This window comes from Diabrotica virgifera, chromosome 10, assembly GCF_917563875.1.
Source record: "Diabrotica virgifera virgifera chromosome 10, PGI_DIABVI_V3a".
Taxonomy (NCBI): Eukaryota; Metazoa; Arthropoda; class Insecta; order Coleoptera; family Chrysomelidae; genus Diabrotica; species Diabrotica virgifera.
This window is the reverse complement of record NC_065452.1, coordinates 154,162,898-154,182,801: the sequence shown is the minus strand read 5'-3', so window position 1 is coordinate 154,182,801 and position 19,904 is coordinate 154,162,898. Positions and strand designations below refer to the sequence as shown.

General features: G+C 32.4%; 1 protein-coding gene across 1 annotated transcript in view; it reads left to right on the top strand.

Annotated features, from left to right (window-relative positions):
• The window catches only part of LOC114325432 (ras-related protein Rap1), a 58,598-nt gene extending 44,384 nt beyond the window's left edge, over nt 1-14,214 (top strand). Inside the window, exons 4-5 of the mRNA XM_028273501.2 lie at nt 5,156-5,308; nt 9,307-14,214. Coding sequence (XP_028129302.1) covers nt 5,156-5,308; nt 9,307-9,393 — 240 coding nt within the window. The 3' untranslated portion in view covers nt 9,394-14,214. The remainder of the gene's footprint in view (nt 1-5,155; nt 5,309-9,306) is intronic.
• Nucleotides 14,215-19,904: the final 5,690 nt, after the last annotated feature.

The window sequence follows — 19,904 nt, the reverse complement described above, 5'->3', positions numbered from 1 at the left end:
TTTAACTTTATTCTTATAATAGGATTGTCAGAATTTTACAATTTTTGTTCAACACCAAACGAGATTTAAGACTTGGTATATTTTATGATTTCATAAAAAGTTAAAACATAATGTATTATCACCATATATGCACAAATACAGGAAGCATTTAAGAAAATCTTCTTTTTGTGCATGTTTTTTTCAATGTGGCTCTAGTAAGTTGTCGTTTCATCGTTTTCGTGGTCATCGGTTTCATCGTTTTTATTTGTTGTCATTCGACTTATTATGTGGTCATTCCATTTACTCTTCTGTTTCTTACCCGGTTATCAATGTTCTCCATCTTGCATCTACTTTGTATATCTGTACTTCTATCTCTGTCCCATAGTGTCTTACCACCGATTTTTTTTCTAAGGGTTTTCATCTCAGCTCTTTCGAGCAATCTTTTTGTCCTTTGTGTCGGGTCGTGTTTCTGCCGCGTATTTCATTATTGGTCTGATGACTGTTTTGTAAATTCTGCCTTTCATTTCTTTTCCAATATTTTTATTTCCCCATATTGTTTCATTCAGGCAACCTGCGCGTCTGTTTGCTCTATTCACAAGATCTTCCACTTCTGTTTCAAGCTTTCCGTAGCTAGATTAGTGTGATGTCTAGATATTTAAACTCCATCACTTTTCTATTATCTGACCTTCCAGCTCTAATTTACGTCTTAATAGATTTCCTGTTATGCATTTTGTCTTTTTTGGGGAAATTAACTAGTTAAATTTTCTGGCGGTTCGATTAAATTGGTGCAGCTTACTTTGTAAATCATCTTCACGTTGAGAGATTATTGTTGCATCTTCTGCATAGCAGATTACTATAAGTTGTTTTTCTCCCATTTGGTATCTTTTTTTAGATCTTATCTATTTTATTATTTCATCCATTATCAGGTTGAATAGAGAACTTAGGGATGTAGGAAAAAGTAACACTAAGAATGTAATTGGTATAATTGCTGATAATGAAATGAAAGGACATAGTAGAAGTTGTAAGAACGAGAGATAGAATAATGTCAATTAAACTTGTACCTAATAAGAATTACTGAAGGTTTTGTGTGTATGCTCCTCAAGTCGGTCTACGTGAGAATGACAGAAAATAATTCTATGATTAACCCTTAAGGCCCAACCACTTTTATCATAACGGTAAATTTCAGGTGCCTATCCCTATCTCAAAAATTTCTTTCTGCACGTAAACGTTTACGTGCAGAAAGCCCAGATTAAAAATTCTTTACACCATTTTTCAAATAGATAGACAAACGGGGTGTCCCCCCAGGGGGACACCCCGTGTGTTTTTTCACCAGCTTTTGTACAAGCGTGTGACATAAAAAATATCAAATCAAAGTTAGTATAAATGTTTAAAAGCTAAATAGTCGGCCCTTTTTAAAACTGGTTTTTAATAACAAATTTAATAAAGTGTTTTTTTAATATACCTTAAAACTGAAGCCTAACTGGGATAAACAAATCGAATAAATTATAAACTATTTGGTCGATCTTGTTGAAATTTAGCATAATTATCAGTTTTTGTAAGTTATGATTTTTTAGGTTTTTTTTACAGTCTTCTTAACAACAAATTAGTAAAATCACCATTTTAAAGCTTTAAACGTGATTTATCAAATAACTACCTCTAAGTTCGTTAAACATGATTTGCTTTTTGCGGATACACTTTTAAAATGGTGCATTTTTGGCCATAAATTGTTAATAATTTAAAAAGTCCACCGAACCCCTTTGTAGGATATACAGGGTGTCCAGAAACTCTACCGACAAACGAAGACAGGACATTCCTCAGATAATTTTAAGACAATTTAACCCAATTCACCTAGTCCGAAAATGCTTCCTAAAGGAGCTAGAGCTATTTGAAGATGGCGTCTGGTAATTAGTTTATCTTAAATATCTCCAGAACGCTTCTATTTAGAAAAACGAAAATTGGTACCCGTATTTATCTTCCAAAGATAAATCGATTCCATCCATTGAAAATTTCTAGTAATACCGATCATAGGCGTTCGTTTTGGGTGGGGCAACAGTTATATTATCGCATAACTTTTTTGTTTTTAATTTTTAAGCATTTTTGAGTCTGGAATATTAAAATATAAGGTATTATAGTACTAAAAGGTACTCTTACTTTAAGTCGATAGGATACACCATTTTCTAGAAAAATCGATTTGAAAAATTTTCGTTTTTTGAATATCAAAAAAAAATTAAAAAAAAAACTATTTAGAAAAACGAAAACTGGTACGTTTATTCATATTCCAGAAATGAATCGATTTCATTAATTGCGAATTTCTAGTACCGGTCATTTACGTCCGTTTTGGGTAGGTCAACGGTTAGTTCATCGCATAACTTTTTTGCCTTTAATTTTTATAACTTTTTGACACTAGATTATTAAATTATGATGTATTCTAATATTAAAAGTTACTCTTGCTTTAAGTTGGTAAAATACACCGTTTTTTTTGAAAAAATTTTTCAATTTTTTTTTTCAAATTCAGGAAATGAATAATTTTTAAATCGTTTTTTCTAGAAAACCGTGTGTGCTACCGACTTAAAGTAAGAGTACCTTTCAGTACTAGAATACCTCACAATTTAATAATCCAGTATCAAAAACGCTTAAAAGATAAAGACAAAATAGTTACGCGATAAAATAACCGTTTCCCCACCCAAAAAGGACGCCCATGACTGGTGCTAGAAATTCACAATGGATGAAATCGATTTATCTGTGGAAGATAAATATGTGTACCAATTTTCGTTTTTCTAACTAGAAGCGTTCTGGAGGTATTTAAGAAAAGCTGATTACAAGACGCCATTTTCAAAGAGCTCTAGCTCCCTTCGGAAGCATTTTCGGACAAGGTGAAATGGGTTAAATTGCCTTAAAATTATCTGAGGAATCTCCTGTCTTCGTTTGTCAGTAGAGTTTCTGGACACCCTGTATAGAGGGTTTGGGTTACCAGGTCCAATAAATTCAAAAAAGTTGTGAGATACGTTCATGTCCGGGTCAAATTTTATTTTATTTCTCTGGATTACTAACTATGTGTAATAATTTAATTGATGTAATGTTACTAGCTTAGGCCAAACTAGTTTATCCTGATATTAATACGGATACTGCAGGATCCACTACTAGTACTGCCTAGTATAAACATTATAGTATACCTACAGAGCCAAAATAAATAGATAAACTGAATAAAATACTCTGTAAATGGAAATAATCATTTTTATTAAAACGATAATGATCTGTCGTTAAAACTAAAGGGCAATTGGTAAGGGTCCCGGTGAATTCGTAACTATTTTAATCCCCTACCCTAATTACAGGCCAATTGGTAACTCTGGCCTCAGGTAATTTGTCGGTAATAAACCAATCAACTACCGGTGAATTCGTAACTAAATAAAGGTATAATATTTTAGACTTGAAATAAACATATGGAAAATCTCTTTGCTTTTAAATTATCAGATGGATTTAAATAATTTATCATTGCTAAACATCTAAATTTTGAATTTACAATTACTTGATAAAATCCAAGCTCGTGTAGAGCTATACTAGATGGAAATAATATTTATAACACGTGTTAATGAAAGACTATAATATTGTTTTAGTTATTATATTAAGATGTTTCAATTTTTGCTATTTTTTATAGGTACATATAATACAAATATATAATGTTTTTAAGCAAACCAAGAAACATTCGGTTTAGATTTAAGGTATTAGATTTAATCAATGGTTTCGAATTCACCTGAAGAAAGTTCGAGTTGGCAGGTCAGGTAATAGAAAAGTTACGAATTGGCCGGTGTACATTTTGATTTGAAAATTTTTGTCATTAAAAGTTACGAGTTGGCGCGTGTCCATTGGTAATACAAAAAATCATATTATAAAAAAATAATCAGTGTTTTTTATAAAAGCGATAATTATACCTGAATTGTAAAAATTCTTTATTTTTCCATGGAGTGTTTTAGTGAGACTTAGAATTGCGGAGTATCATTGCCTTTTTGCACTTGTATCTGTTTGTGCAACAGTTTTTGTTCCAGCTGCATTTGACAAAACCTTGTCCGATCCAACTGGATCTCTCGTAGCTGCAACCCTTAGCGATGTTTTAGATACAATTTATCTAACTTTTTGGGGTACTAATGTCCCTGTCCGTTTCAGATGAGAATTCGACATTTGCCATCAAACTTTTTAGAGGTAGTAGATATAAACTAAGGCTCTGAAATATCGGATTGCAGCTACGAGAGGTTCAGTTGGATCAGGACAAGGTTTTGTCAAATGTAGCTGCAACAAAAACTCTTTCACAAACAGATGCAAGAGCAAGAATGCAATGATAATCCGCAAGTGTCACCAAAACACTCCCTGGAAAAATAAATACTTTTTACAATTGAGATATAATTATTGCTTTTATAAAAAACACTGATTATGTTTTATAATATGATTATTTGTATTACCAATTGTCCATAATTTTAACGACGAGTCATTATCTTTCAATAAAAATGATTATTTTCCAGTTACAGAGTATTATATTAAGTTTATCCTGCAGTGTCCGGATTAATGTCAGTATCGCGTTTACCTAGTTTGTCCTGAAATCGGGTTTGGCCGGTAACATACAGCAAAGCCTCCGTTAACCGAAATAATGGAGGGGAGGGGGGCTTTTCGGATAACAAGAATTTCGGTTAAAAATGTTGTTTTTTGTATTCTTTTTGTATCAAATCACATAGTATTGTAGAGATAGAGCTGTAAAACATCGTTGTCAAAGAAAAACACAAAACAAAATAGAAGATTTCTTTAAAAAAACACTCGTAAACATGTTCATTTTCCTTAATTTTATTGCAGTTTTTAAATTTACTTTTTATTGATGAAATTATTGAACTGTCATCCATTTCGGTTAAAAAGGTTTCGGTTAACGGAGGTTTTACTGTATATACAAATTTAAAAGTTTTTTTTTATCTAATTTACACATTTGTGTAATAAATTATATTATTTTATCTAACAATAAAACACTGAAAACTTTTGTTTTCAAAAGTTTCTTCCACAAAATTTATAATAAATTTTGTGTGGAAGTATTGAAAACAAAAGTTTTCAGTGTTTTATTGTTGGATGAAATGAAATTCATCAATTAAACTATAATTTAATTATTTTTTTATTAACTTATATTTTATTTTATTTACAGGACACTGATGATGTTCCGATGGTATTAGTGGGTAATAAGTGTGATTTGGAAGATGAAAGAGTTGTTGGCAAAGAACAAGGGATGAGTCTATCCCGTCAGTTTAGCTGTGTTTTTATGGAAACGTCTGCCAAATCAAAAATACATGTTTATGATGTGAGTATACACGATTTAATTTTATAACAATTATTATAATCCACTAAGTATCAAAATTAACGCACCACCTTAAAAATGGGACATTTTTGATGTCTTGTATTTTCTAAACCTGTTGTCCGATTTGAGTGATTTTTTTAGTATATTATAGCTTTATTCTTCAAGAATATCGAAGTAATAATATTATTGCTGATGAGGTAAGTGTCATTGTATACCGGGTGTAATAATGATAGTGTGTTTTTCCTCAAAGTTTGGAACACCCCGTGGCATATTCTAGCGTATAAAAAATATTGAAATTAAAACTCAACTGTAGCATTAGGCTTTAAGAACTAACATTGTTATTCATCAATACAGGGTGTTTCTAAGTGCGACAAACTTTATGGGGTAATTCTGCATAAAAAATCATGACCGTTTGCTTTATAAACATATGTCCGCAAATGCTGTGTTTCCGAAATACGGAATGTTGAATTTTTTCTTACAAACTGACGATTTATTTATTGTTTTAAAACTGGTTGAGATATGCAAATGATTCACCATTGGCGTGCATACGGGTATAAACATTTTAGATACATCCCGTATGCACGCCAATGGTGAATATAAAATTCTTAATTGCATGTCAAAAAATGCGCAATAACTACCTCTTAAAACCTGCCAAATTTCATTTGCATATCTCAACCAGTTTTAGAACAATAAATAAATCGTTAGTTTGTAAGAAAAAATTCAACATCCCGTATCTCGGAAACGAAGCGTTTGTGGACATTGTTTATAAAGCAAACGGCCATTTTTTTTTCATGCAGGATTACCCCTTCTTAAAGTTTGTCGCACTTATTTAGAAACACCTTGTATTGATGAATAACATGGCTAGTTGTTAAAAAACCTACCTTTTTTATTATCCCACATAACGAATCAAAAACAAAATGTTAAGAAAGCCTAAGGCTACAGTTGAGTATTAATTTCAATATTTTATATACGCTAGAATATTCCACAGGGTGTTCCAAACTTTGAGGAAAAAAACACACTATCATTGTTACACCCGGTATACAATGACACTCAGGCGCGAATACGGGGGAGAGTCAACGGATCCATGGCCTCCTATTGTAATATTATACCATGGGGTCCATTTTTACATCGATATTCTTAAAGAATAAAGCTATAATGTACTAAAAAAATCAGTAAAATCGGACAACAGGTTTAGGAAATACATAAAAAATGTCCCATTGTTAAGGTGGTGCGTCAATTTTGATGTTTAGTGTATATTGCAAAAAAAGCATCATATATCGCTCATTCGGAAGAAAAGTGCCACAACTAAAAAAAATCCATAATTCCAGTTATCTTGTTAAATTAACTCCAAAAATCCTATACTTTTAACAGGAAAAGATGGCGGTAATGTCATTTATTTGACGGTAAAATGAATATTTTTATTCTTGAATAATTTCGACGTGAACGTATGGTTATTCACGAAAACCGTTGTATTTCGAGAAGTGTCCTAGGTATTTTTCGTTAATGTTTAAAAAAGTGACCAATATTTTAAAAGAAAAGTGGCATAATTCAAAATGTTGATCATTTTTTTTAAGTTGTTTTTTGAGTAGTGACACTTTTCTTCTAGATAAGCAATATGATTTTGTGTATGGAGTGTCCCCTATAAGTAACGGGCATGCGGAGACTGAAGAAATAAGACAAACACGCCTTAATAAAATGTGTTCTTTGTGTGACCAGGTTTCCTTTGTTAATATTTGGTAGTACATATTCTAAAGCTAGATTAAAGAGTGTTGTGGATAAGGCATCTCCCTTGTTTCAACCCTGTACGAGTATTTACAATGAGTTCATCTGTCTCCCCTCTTTGCGTCTTTATGCTAATTTTGGTAGTTCCCGTTGTTATATTTATTATTATTCTAAATTTATGTGGGATTTTTAATTTATCCAGTACTATCATTAGTTCTTTCCTTTTTAATCGAGTCAAATGTGCCAATTTTAATTGGATTCATTTGCTTTTTCCATTATTTGTTTTTATTGTGTGTATTGCATCTATTGTTGATCTTCCTTCTGTGAATTGACATTGGTATTGTCCTACTCTATTCTTTGTGGTCTCTGAAAATATTCGTATTGTAACGAAAGAGAAATAACGGTACACAACTCGAAACGTGTAAGAATGACGCTATCAAAAACCGCTACAGTATTATTGATGATATTTTATATTATGTCCTATTTAGTAATGTTAATCCTCTATAAATAATTTTCATAAAAATGTTGGGTTTCCCTTTTTATGCATCTTTAGTACCTGCCCCATCTCCCAGTCCGCTGACATCTTCTCTTCTTTTCATATAGTTTTTTATAGTGTCAGTTTATATAAAAAAAATTTCATGTTTTATTTGTTATTTCCTGTTCTGTTTCTTGCATTTTCCACCTGCCGATCTTCTTTTGTTTATTATTTTTTAGCATGTTTTATTAATTATTAATGTTCATAGTTTTGCCTGCGTTCCCCTTTATTCGTTCTCAGCCACTTAATTCTTGCTTACACCTTTTTGGCTGTTATTTCTTTATATTCCTGGTTATACCATTCGTTTTGTTTTATCTCCCATTCTGATGTTTCTCGTGCTTTCTATTTCTCTCTTATTTGTACTGTTATTTTGCCTGGATTTTGGAATATGTAGTCCTATTTTGCCTATTGCCTGGACGATTTGCAGAAATTCGTCGAGTTAGAGGAGCCCATATACGCTATTAGTTTTGTTTTAAAACAATTTTTAGCACCGTTGTTATTAAAAAAAAAAAAAAATTCACGTTTATCACTTTTTTCCAAAAGAAAAGTTACAATTTAGCAACAAAAACTTGCTATATTTATAGCGAAAAGCTTTGGATGTAATTAAATAAAAATTATATAATCATAAAAAAAGGTCAAAACTACGAACATCTTTATTATGTGGCTCCCTTTTCGTTTTGATCAGTATATTAAGTTATTCTATTGTTGCATAGCTCTGAAGATGGCTTTGTAAGCTGAAAGCGCTCAGCTAGTAATTAAAAGCTTTTTACACACTTTTAAAATACTTTTATGGGGCAAAATAAATAGTACTGAAATTCGTATGCCTCAAATTTGTATGTGTCAGGCGCCGAAACGTACTGAGTGGTTTCCGAACGTCGTTATAACGTATGTGAATGTGGTGATAATGTTAGGTGCTCCAGAATGGTTCTCAGTTTTGCAAAAAAAATATGGGGAGTATTATTTTCGGTCATACGGAAAAGATCACGAAAACGGTCCAACCTTAAAATCAACAATGGTTTCAGCAGGACGGGACAACCTGTCACACTGCCAAGGAGTCTCTTCGAATACTGCGCGATCATTTTAGGAGTTGCCACTCACCAGAACGAACGCCACCAGATGCGTGCATATGCGGAATGCTGAAGGAGTCAGACAGATCCACCGTATGCCATTTCGGAATTGTGGAATTTAAGATTTTTTCGTGCCAGAGGCAGTGGCGGATCTAGAAATTTGCCTGGGTGAGGAGGGGGGGGGGGATTTGCCTTAGGGGGAACTTCCAATGAAAAACCAACCAAAAGACAATAAAAAAATGTAAACTCAGATTACATAAAAGACATTAATAATAACTTATATGCATTATGTTCCCTTAATTATCCCAACTAGCGTATTTATTGGGTTGAATTTGTCTTTCTGTGGTTTCGGTTTCATGTCAGCTAATATATTTTTATGTTTGAACAATTTTTTTTTCTTTAATTTTGGAGCTTGTTAGATGGGCAAATTTCCTCATTTTCCCTTCCCGTAGATCCGCCACTGGCCAGAGGGCATCTTTACCATCTGTTTTATCGGGAACGTGCGTCGTCGTAAATAAAGTTTGCAAGGCTATGTCATGTATTGTATACTAGATATATAAATCATCATAAACATTTCAATATTCATTTCAGTACTGTTAATTTTGCCGCATACTGTATTATTGAATTTCTAATTTAGTCAAATCAAATTTAAGTTTAAACTTTATTTTTTTTTTCAGATATTTTATGATCTAGTTCGACAAGTCAATAAGAAATCTCCAGTGAAGATGATAAAGAAATCCAAACCCAAATGTGTACTTCTATAATTTTAGAAAATCTCTTGGAACCAAAAAGTACATTAAAGATTCAAAGACTATTATATATATGTAGAGTGTAAAAGAGGCAAGTGTGGACTTAAAGTCTCTTGCAGTGAAGTTTTTTAAAACTCTGTATATCATTCTTTTTAACACTAATTTAAATATTTGTAATAAAGTTGTCGGTTAATTTTTCCACAATCAGGTTGTTATTACATGGTTATCTAGATGCAATCTTAGTGATAGAGTATTTTGAAATACTGCCAATATGTGGTGTCAAATAGAGATAGAGATTTTGTGAATTAGTAGTATTTGCTACTTCTGATTCAAGACTATCCACAGGACAATACTTCACTAAAACAAAATTTTAACTGACATCTGTAAGTCCCATGTCCAACAATATTAACCCATTAACGCCGAGAAAAAATTTTGTTGCCAACAAAATTTAAACAACCGTTAAGTGTAACAGTCTTTTGTACAAAACGCAACAAGAAAATTGTTTGCAAATAAAATAATAAATGAGAAAAAAACTGTTCCCATATGGGACCACTAGGCGCGAATCCGATAACTGTTTGTTAAGAGTTAATTGGTATGAAAATTGCGAAAACAGTCAATGCAAATGCCAACATCAAAATTGCTTGGTCTCCCCCGGCTTAAAAATCGAATCCGTGCGCATCTTCTTTTGTTTTCTGGTACAGAAACCACAAAATGATTTAATCCGTCGTAGGTATCGAATATTTCTAATACGAGAATCACTTCTTGCAGCTGCGGACACTCTTCCTGGTGCTTTCGGTGAGTTTTTATATCTTATTATATTCGTTTGGATAATAGCCCCTGTCCATTCCAATTGGCTAATATTACGACCAGATTTTCTATACAAATATGTATTTTGAATATTTGCGTCCACTAGGTATGATAAGGTACATTCCTATCAATCAAATCAGTGCCACCCATATTATTGTTGAAACAGTATTTTTGGCCTCGGAATAACAATGTTTTTTGTCCTGTTTTTTTTGTCCTAAAAATCTTTTTAAAAGGTCTAGTTGGTGTAATCCAAAATGTTCTGTAGGGCTTGAACCAGCATACTTTGAGGAATCACACACTGATAAATGTAAAAACTGTAGTAACCAAATCTCCTTCTTCGCAAAAATCTGTATTTTGCGGCCGCGTGAACATAAATTAGATCTCCATCAGTTGAAGTTGGCGGAGATGGAATTACTCTGCTAGTATGGGGTGGATTTTACGTGGTTTCTTCTATGATCGTGACTTCAGCAGTGCCTCCGATTCTAGTGTCCAAAAATACAATTTCCGCGTCTAAAGGTATCTGGTTGCGATTTAGATTATATATAAAACCCGCGTCATCAGTCGAATCTTCGTATGTCAAAATGTTACTATCTGAAAATTCTATGTAAACGGCAGAAACATCGTTATAACTTTCGTTTTCCTTGAAAGCTATATCGAGATCTTCTTTCAAAGAAATTCCTCTAAAAATAATAAGATTTAAAAAAAATAGTGAAAACGACATATCCAGCAAACCGCCTAGTGGTTCCATTTGGGAACATACATATTTTTGGCGTAATTACGAAAAACCCAAATGATGAAATATTATAAAAACTTACACAATTTATTTATTGACTTTTGTAGAAAATCTTTTGAAAACAAAAACGAGGATCATAGTGCAAACAGTAATAAATAAAACACACAAAACGAATGTCCATATTTTGGCACAAACAACACCAATTGTAAATTCACAAAGTTACTACCAATAAGAGACTTGAACTGCAAATAGGCCGAATCTCTGCGAAATTTAACTAACAATATGGTAAATAGACTCCGATGGGTACGCAATTTGTTGGCTCCATATGGTGCCCGTAGGCGTTAATGGGTTAACATGAACTGCAACTTCTTATTCCGTTGGAATTTCTCACTTTAACCAACGCCCATTTGCCCCATAAAACTTTTCTTTGATCAATTTGAACATTAACTTGTGGTGAGATGTGATAATAATCCTATGGTGCTTTTCTAGTAGGTAGTGATGTCCTTGGCGAGATCAAATATTCTATTCTCAAAAGGGTGCACCCTTACGAATCACCAAATTTTATTTTACAAATTAAAACAAATCACCGAAGCATTACACAGGCGGACATAGATACGTCAACCAATTAGTACCCATTTATAAGAAAGTTGTGATTGTTTGCACATTTGCAAGAACGTTTATTCCAAATCAGTAAACACTTCCATTGTGTGAAATACTATAGAAATTTCAACTCACAAGTTTACTTATAAATCTTACAATTTTTAGCGGGTGTGATAGCTCAGGCGGTAGGATGTCTGACTTCCACGCAGGCCGGAATCGAATCCCAGCGCCGGCGATAACATCTAGACATGAATAAAATGAGTACCTTAGGTATAACCAGGCGGTTGAAGCGTGGCTCTAGCCCTGTTACTTTCCTTGTATACCGTAGGCCCTAGAGATAGTAGACTATCCTGCTACAATTCAAAAGCCGCGTCAGCGGTATAAAACTATTATTATTACAATTTTTAAATCTTAAAGTATCATTTATTTCATTCCTTCTAGAGAATCTTCTTCACTCTTTTACTATTATAAAATGTAATGTCTACTTGTGCGAGTTTACTAATATACTATGCCAATGCTCATATCGATTTATTTTGTTACAAATTTACATACATTCCCAACAATCTCATGGGAAGGTAAAATAATTTGATCATTTATCTACCGTGTCATTCTTTTGGGCATGGATTGAGCAAGGTTCAAGAAATATTCTCTTTCCATGGTTACCCACAATCTCTTCAACTCCTTTCAGCTGATTTATGTTGCTCATTCGAGACTCTTGAACCTTCATGTGTCGAGTGCTGATACTTTTTACAAAAAGCTAATCTTTTTCTTCATTGCTTTTGTAAGCAAGTGCTTCTTTGCAGCACGTCGATTAGGCAATGCCTAGATCTTTCTGAAGCTGGTGACAAATAGTTCTTGTGGAAATGTCGTTATTTCTCATAATATTCGAGGCGTTCTCAATGGGATTAAGGTCGGGCGAGTTACCCGACCATTCCATTACGTTGATATTATGATTCTGACAAGAACTTTGTCACTGTCTTGGCCTTGTGAGCACGGGTGCCGTCGTGCATAATGAAGTCACATTCGTGCATTTCCCAAAAGTTCAAATAAGGGTAAGAACAGAACAAGTGGGTGGCGGTGGAGGTGGAGGTGTAGGTCGCGGTCGATGTCGATATCCATGTAAAACAAACACATTGTAGTGAATGGAAGAGAACAGAGCAGGTAAGTCGCGGTGGAGGTTTAGCGCGATGCCATCCAGGAGGTTTACATCGATGCTTTTGAAAATAAAATGAGTTTTTACATTGATGTCCACCGAGCGGCCCACAAGGATGCTTTTTTATATCATTCTTTTTTTGTATTCAGTTTATTTTTAAATTTCTAAAGTAATTAAATTTAGTAAATTTTTGTAATATGAAGGAGGATCTGATTATTTACAACTGACATTTCATCACTATCATCACTTGACTGACACAACATCCCAAAAGCACAGTCTTTTTGTCATTCAAATTTCATTAAACTACAGTGGAACCTCCGTTATCCGGGGTAATGACGGGTTTGGGGTTGCACGGATAATCGAAAACACCGGATAATGGAAATACATTATTTTATTGACTTAATGTGATAGATAAGAAGGATAATTAAAAAAATGTATCCGAAAAATCACTTTTATTAAAAAACAAACGTTTTTTTACATATGTATGTACTTCATGTGTATATTAAATTATGGTATGTATGTATATTGTATAAAACACTTAAAAAAATAAATACATAAATAAAAAATAACAAAAAATTTGCTTTTTGTCACCCCGGTTAATTGGAACCCCGGTTAATAGAGCCCGGATAATGGGGGTCCTACTGTACTTCAATTGATAGTGGTTCTAGTTTGACTGACAGCTCAATTGACCTTGCTATGTGCTGTCGACATCGACTTAACAAGTAGCATCCACCGCGACCTACACATCCACCTCCACCCACTTGCTCTGTTCTTACCCTAAATGTTGTTGTAGAACAGCCAAATAGTTGCTTACCCTCATTGTAACATTATTAGGCAAGAAGTACAATTTTGACCGTGTCTTTCCACTGTTCAGGTATCCAGTGCTGACACTTTTTACATAAAGACAATCTTTTTTTCTTCATTGCTTTTGCAAGCAAGTGCTGCTTTGCAGCACGTCGAATTGACACTGGTAGATCTTTCTGAATCTGATGACGAATCTTTCTTGTTAAAACTTTCTGAAGGAGGTCAGTATATTCATTGTTGAGTTCCGTGCTAATTATGGAAGAGTTCAACATTACTGCATGCTTGATGATGGTGTCAGTCCTAGATGATGTTGTTTTAGCAGCTCCAGAACCAAGTTTTCTTTCCGGAACAGGCTCTGAAGGCAACCACGTTTTGTTTTACCTTGTGAGTTTTGAGTTTCTTTCGTATTAGGTCTGTTGAGACTAGAAGGGTTGTACAATTCCATGACAATCTAAGCGCTTCCACAGATTTCTATAAATGGGTAATAAGATCGTATGTCTAGCCACCCCGTTTTATAAATACCACCTAAATAAGTATATTGTCTTCTATGACCAAACATTTCCCATTCTATTGTAATGTCAGTATAGCATTAAGAATATTAAGCGTCTCTTATATGAATTAATAAATGTGCGATATGATGTAAACTATCTTTAAAATTTTAAATATAATTGTTGCACTTTATGAATATTCCTATATTTATCTTTTAGCAGTATTTATTTTAATAAATAGTAAAAGAATCCACCATTTACTTATTTTTCCTAACTATAAAGAGGCAGTCAGGTCATTATGTAAACCATCGTTTATCTCAATAATTGATACGTCCATTCTAAAACTCAGTTATATAGCCCGATCAAAGAACAATCTGACCCAAAAAAAATTACATAAGAAAAAGTTTACAATTCTACATCCCCTCCAATTTACAACAATGGAGGGGAATACCCCCTTCTCGGGGGTGGAAAAATATGCAATAAGTCCGGAATTGGATAAAATGACTAATTCTAAGCAACTTTTGTTCTATAGAGTTTTTTGACTACCTATTCCCAAATTTTCATCCTTCCTTTATTTTTTTTTGAGATTTTCGTAAAGTTTTGTGTCCTTTGATCGGGCTAATATAAATGAATAGTAACTTACAACTATATTTCGGTAAAGAGCAATAAATAAAATGACTTACAATTAATTGATTCTACAACGGACAACCGGTTTCGCATGCTATAATTTTTTGTGCATGCTCCCGGCAAAATGAGATCAAAAAACCAGAGACCTGCGGATTCATAGCAAATTATAGTATGCGAAACCGGTCGCCCGTACTAGAAAAAATTGATTGAAAGTATTTTTATTTACCTAAATTGAAATGAACTCACATAGGCAATGTATTAACATTTAAAAAACTATATATGGAAAACAATTAAAATATCATCTTGTTTTATATTTAATCAATGTTTTCAATATAAATTACATTAGCGAATCATGTGGGTAACGGACAAAATACAAAAGATAGTAATATAGCCCAGGAAAATAAGATTTCTATCGGGACTGTGAGAATCCAGGTATCTGAATTTTTAAATTATTATAGGATAAAGAAGCCTTTACGGTTTCTACAGATATTTCGGCGTTTTTTTAATTATTAAAAATTTAGTGTAAAAAATGTCTTTTTTTTTTTCGATTTTTTGCAGCTTAATAATATTTAAGTTAAAATTGCAAAACTTTATCTATTACAACATTAAAAAAGCTTTAAAATTGCTATTGTTCAAAGTTTTAAAATCCTTTTTTTGCTTCGAAAATGCAAAATATGACAAAATCGTTAATTATTGTTTATAACTATCTGGTAGTTAACAAATCCAAAATTTCAGATCGATCGATCAATTAATTTAAAAGTTATTTGTTTACCCCAGGCCCCAGAGACATTTTTTGTAATAACAGAAAATAATCAAGATATGGCACTTCTAAAGTTTAAGTGTTAACTATCAATATATTATGTATAAAAAAATGAAGAAAGTAAGTTCTTTATAACGCAAGACCCTTTTTCAAAGTTATGGTTAATTTTATAAACAAATAGAATAACTTTTAAACTATTGCTCGTACCTAAAATATTTTTTCATATTCGAAAAGCTAATAATTTGTACACAAAGTTATTTTGGATTTTGGGACGATTAGATAAATAGGAATTTTTTTAATTCCCAACTAACTTGTTTATAATAATTAAAAAAGTGATTAGTTTCATTTTAAATAAAAATTTATACATTAGAAGATTTACTAAAATAGTATAAAAACAGCTTAACAACCATCAAATAACAAAATCCGTTGTTCGTACGCCAATCAGTTGATTGTAATAAATTATGTTAATTATTATCATTATGATAATTAACATAATTTATTGATTAATAACATAATTGATATTAATTAACATAACGATTTTTAACATAATTGATTAACTAATCAATTAATCTCATGATTGTAATAAATTATGTTTTGAACTGTCAATGTCAAGTTGACATTGACAGTAATTAAATATTTGATAATGATCAGTTCATTCCATTTTTGATTAGCGTTCGAACAACCGGCCTTTAGACTTTCATTTGATATGCGTATAATTACGGTATCTTCATTATTTTCTGACTAATGTCATTGCAAAAAAGGTCTCTAGAATAAACAAATAGAATAGATTTTAAACTAATTGATGGATTGTTTCGAAATTTGGAGGGTTTGTTAAGTACCCCAATACCCATCTTTGGGTGAAATGCCAATTAAGTTTAAAAATCGGCATTTTGAAGCTTTTTCAATGTTCTAAAAAATCAAATTTTGTAATTTTATGTCGACTATTTAGCTTTTTAATGAGGTGCAAAATATCGCAAAATCGCGTTTTTTCACCAAGTTATTAATAATTAAAAAAATACGCCTAAATATATGCAGAAAACTTGTAGATTTTCTTTATGTAGGCCTAAATAATAACTAAAAAATTCAGATACTTGGATTTGCCATAGTCCCGAACAGTGTCTTTTTTGCTTATTTTCCTAGTGCAATATGGATAGTTTTCTATTGTATAAAAAATTCATAAATTTTTATTTTCACAAATAGATTTTTGAATAAAATGAGTTTTGGAATGGTTTCAATTAAAGCAATGTGGAATATATAATATAATTTATTGTTTCGAAAATGCACCAGTAGAGGTCAGTTTTTTTAATGTTAGATTTAATTCTATTGTAATTCCCTTTTGGTGGTCTTGTCCTTTTCAGCGAATTTGTTGATTAGCGTCTTTGGTAACAGGTATTTCAATTTTGTGTATCCAATTTAAAGGAATTTTCCAGGAATTACTAATAAAAAGAGGGAAACGTTTGTATGAGATGTAAAATTTTTAGCCACAATATTTGTTTGGTGTGGCCAGAGAAAAATGAAAAAAGTTCAATAAATAAAAGATCCACATAGTGCAGTAAACAGTGATAAATAAATTGATAAAAGTCAATTAATGACTTCTGCAATTAGTAAAGGCAGTAGATCAAAATATATTAAGCATTGATTTTTTTATAAAACTAATGATTTTTCATTTTGTACTTTTAAATTTATGGGACTATTTAGAAAAATATGCTAAACATTTTTTGTTTCCAAAACTATTATAAAACTGAAAATGCATTATATTAAAGATATCCATACGGACTACTGCTTTCTTTTCTTCTGTGCTTTGCTTTCACCCTATTCCTGTTTGTAACTTCGCAAATTGTGGGTTTGCCCTCTCTGAATATATTTCGCAAGGCTATGTTTATTCTTTTTATTTAAATTCCCCAAGAAGCTTATTATGTTGGCTTTTGTTTGCTTGATATACATTAGCCCAAGATAGCGATGAGTCACGAGATGCGCAGATGATAGAAAAGGAAGTGCAAGAAGGAGATGCACGTCTTAAGCAAATTCTGAACATTGTTGCCAAGTCTTGTCCGACAGCTTGCTATAAACAATTTCTGATTAGTCGGTCTCAGACCAAATTATCTTTTATTCCAATCTTTTCTTTAACTTATTGCTTTTCTGATGAAATGAATATTACGCGTTAAACAAAGTGCCCGACCTTCATTTCCTTAGGTAGGAACATCACAAAACCATTCTCATTGCCATCACCAACAATTATACGCCTTTGTCTCTTGAAACATGGCACGGATAATTGAAAAGCACGGATAATCCGAACATACATATTTATATCTACACACATACATAGGCACCTACGATCAAAAGATAACAGAAAAAAAATAAGTTTAAACTAACTCATAGCTCAATCTTCCGATGTATGTTCCACAAAATTCGAAGATTTTCGTTGCTGAAGTCTAGTAGAATATTGGCAGTTTCCTCAGCCACCTCATTAGTTACTCTGTTGATTGATACCTTCCCAAAATTTTCTTAGTCTTGAATCTCATCTACATGAGTCAGTTTGCAATGCTCTTTTATTTTAAGTTTCCGTGAAAAATCACCGCTTTCTTATAACACCTATCATTGTGGCAGCTTGACACTGCACTTTCTATAAATCTGTTAACAATTATTCATTTTAGATATCATTTTTTGTAAATTTTAAAACGTTATAAATTACTTCTTATATTTGATGCTTTAGAACTTGTCGTTTTCGGACATTTCCATATACAGGGTGAGAATGGGCCATAGCTTATCCTCAGGTTCCTGAGGTTAAAATAGGCCGATTTAAGCTAACTTACCTTAGTACAAAGTTTATAATAACCGAGATACAGGGTGTCAAAGTTACTTTTTTTTGGGAGAACAGTGCCTACGTTTCTTCTGATGAAGCTCCAATAAGAGCAGAAAATCGCGGTTAAAGGAACTGGACTGCACTCCGTATTCTAATTAAAAAGTAAGATTGGTTTGCCTTCGCATCGCAACCGAATAAAAATGGTACACATTTTTATTTTATTTTCGTATTACTCCGTAGAGTAACCAGGTGCATCTTTCAGTTGGAATTTTGCCGGCTGCAGACGGGGGATGTGAATTGCAAAGTGTAGAATTCCTTCCCTCTCGTCTTCACTGCAGCATCCATATGACTTGCAAATTATAGAAGTCTTGGAGGTGTTACCATGAAAATGTACCAATAAGTTTTCAATTTAAAAATCTTTTAGTGATTTTTAATATTTTTCAGTATTATTAATTTACTATTAGGATTGAAAACTTGCTTCGTCTTACTTTTTTTTATTTATTATTGAATATTTCCTGGCAGGTATGAGATAACAACATGAAATTTGGTATGTGGGGGTTTTTTGGGTCAAGAAAACTAAATTCCCTACCAAAAATGATGTATTGTCCAGAGGGCGCCACATACGCCTTTCTGCACTCATTTATTACGTTCAATTTTTTTATCCCTCACTCTGTATAATTTTGACATTAAAATTTTTATTCTATTAGTTTTACTTAAAAAATGTATACTTTTTCATCTCCCTAAACTCAACCGTTTTCGAGATAAACGCATTTTAAATCTGCGATACACCATCATTTTTATCATAATATTGTATGTAGTTCCACCCAAAAAATAACTTAAAACCATAATAATTGTGCCAGTTCTCAAATGTATGTCATTGCATCGCAAATTCCATTTGAAAAAATTTGCGATATATTTTTGGATAATTTTATGGTTTGAAGTTATTTTTCGGGTGTAACTACAATGATATTATGCTAAAAATGATGGTGTATCGCAGATTTAAAATGCGTTTATCTCGAAAACGGTTGAGTTTAGGGAGGTAAAAGAAGTTTACCTTTTTTAAGTAAAACTAATAGGAGAATAAAAATTTTATTGTCAAAATTATACAGAGTGAGGGATAAAAATAATTGAAAGTAATAAATGAGTGCTGAAAGACGTATGTGGCGCCCTCTGGGCAATACATCATTTTTGGTAGGGAATTTAGTTTTCTCGGCTCAAAAAACCCCTACATACCAAATTTCATGTTGTTATCTCATACCTGCCAGGAAATATTCAATAATAAATAAAAAAAAAGTTAACTTTGACACCCTGTATCTCGGTTATTATAAACTTTGTACTAAGGTAAGTTAGCTTAAATCGGCCTATTTTAACCTCAAGAACCTGAGGTTAAGCTATGGCCCATTCTTTACCAAACACCCTGTATATAGGGTGCGCCAAACCTCTGATTTTCTTTGATTACGGCTAAACTATGAGATATACAAAAAAAATGTCGATAACAAAACTAATGTGTATCAAAGAGGTCTAATCTAAAATTATTTTTGATTATACAGGGTGAGTCCGAACGACGGTATGAACTAAAGTTGTATTTTTTTAAATGGAACACCCGGTATATTAAATAATTTTTGAATATATTATTTAAAAATATGAAAAATTTGTATAAGGTCTTATAGGCCTAAAGTTAATAATTTTCGAAATATTTACATTTTTATTGAGAAAAATGGTAATATTTATAGGGTTGTGGATTATGTTTC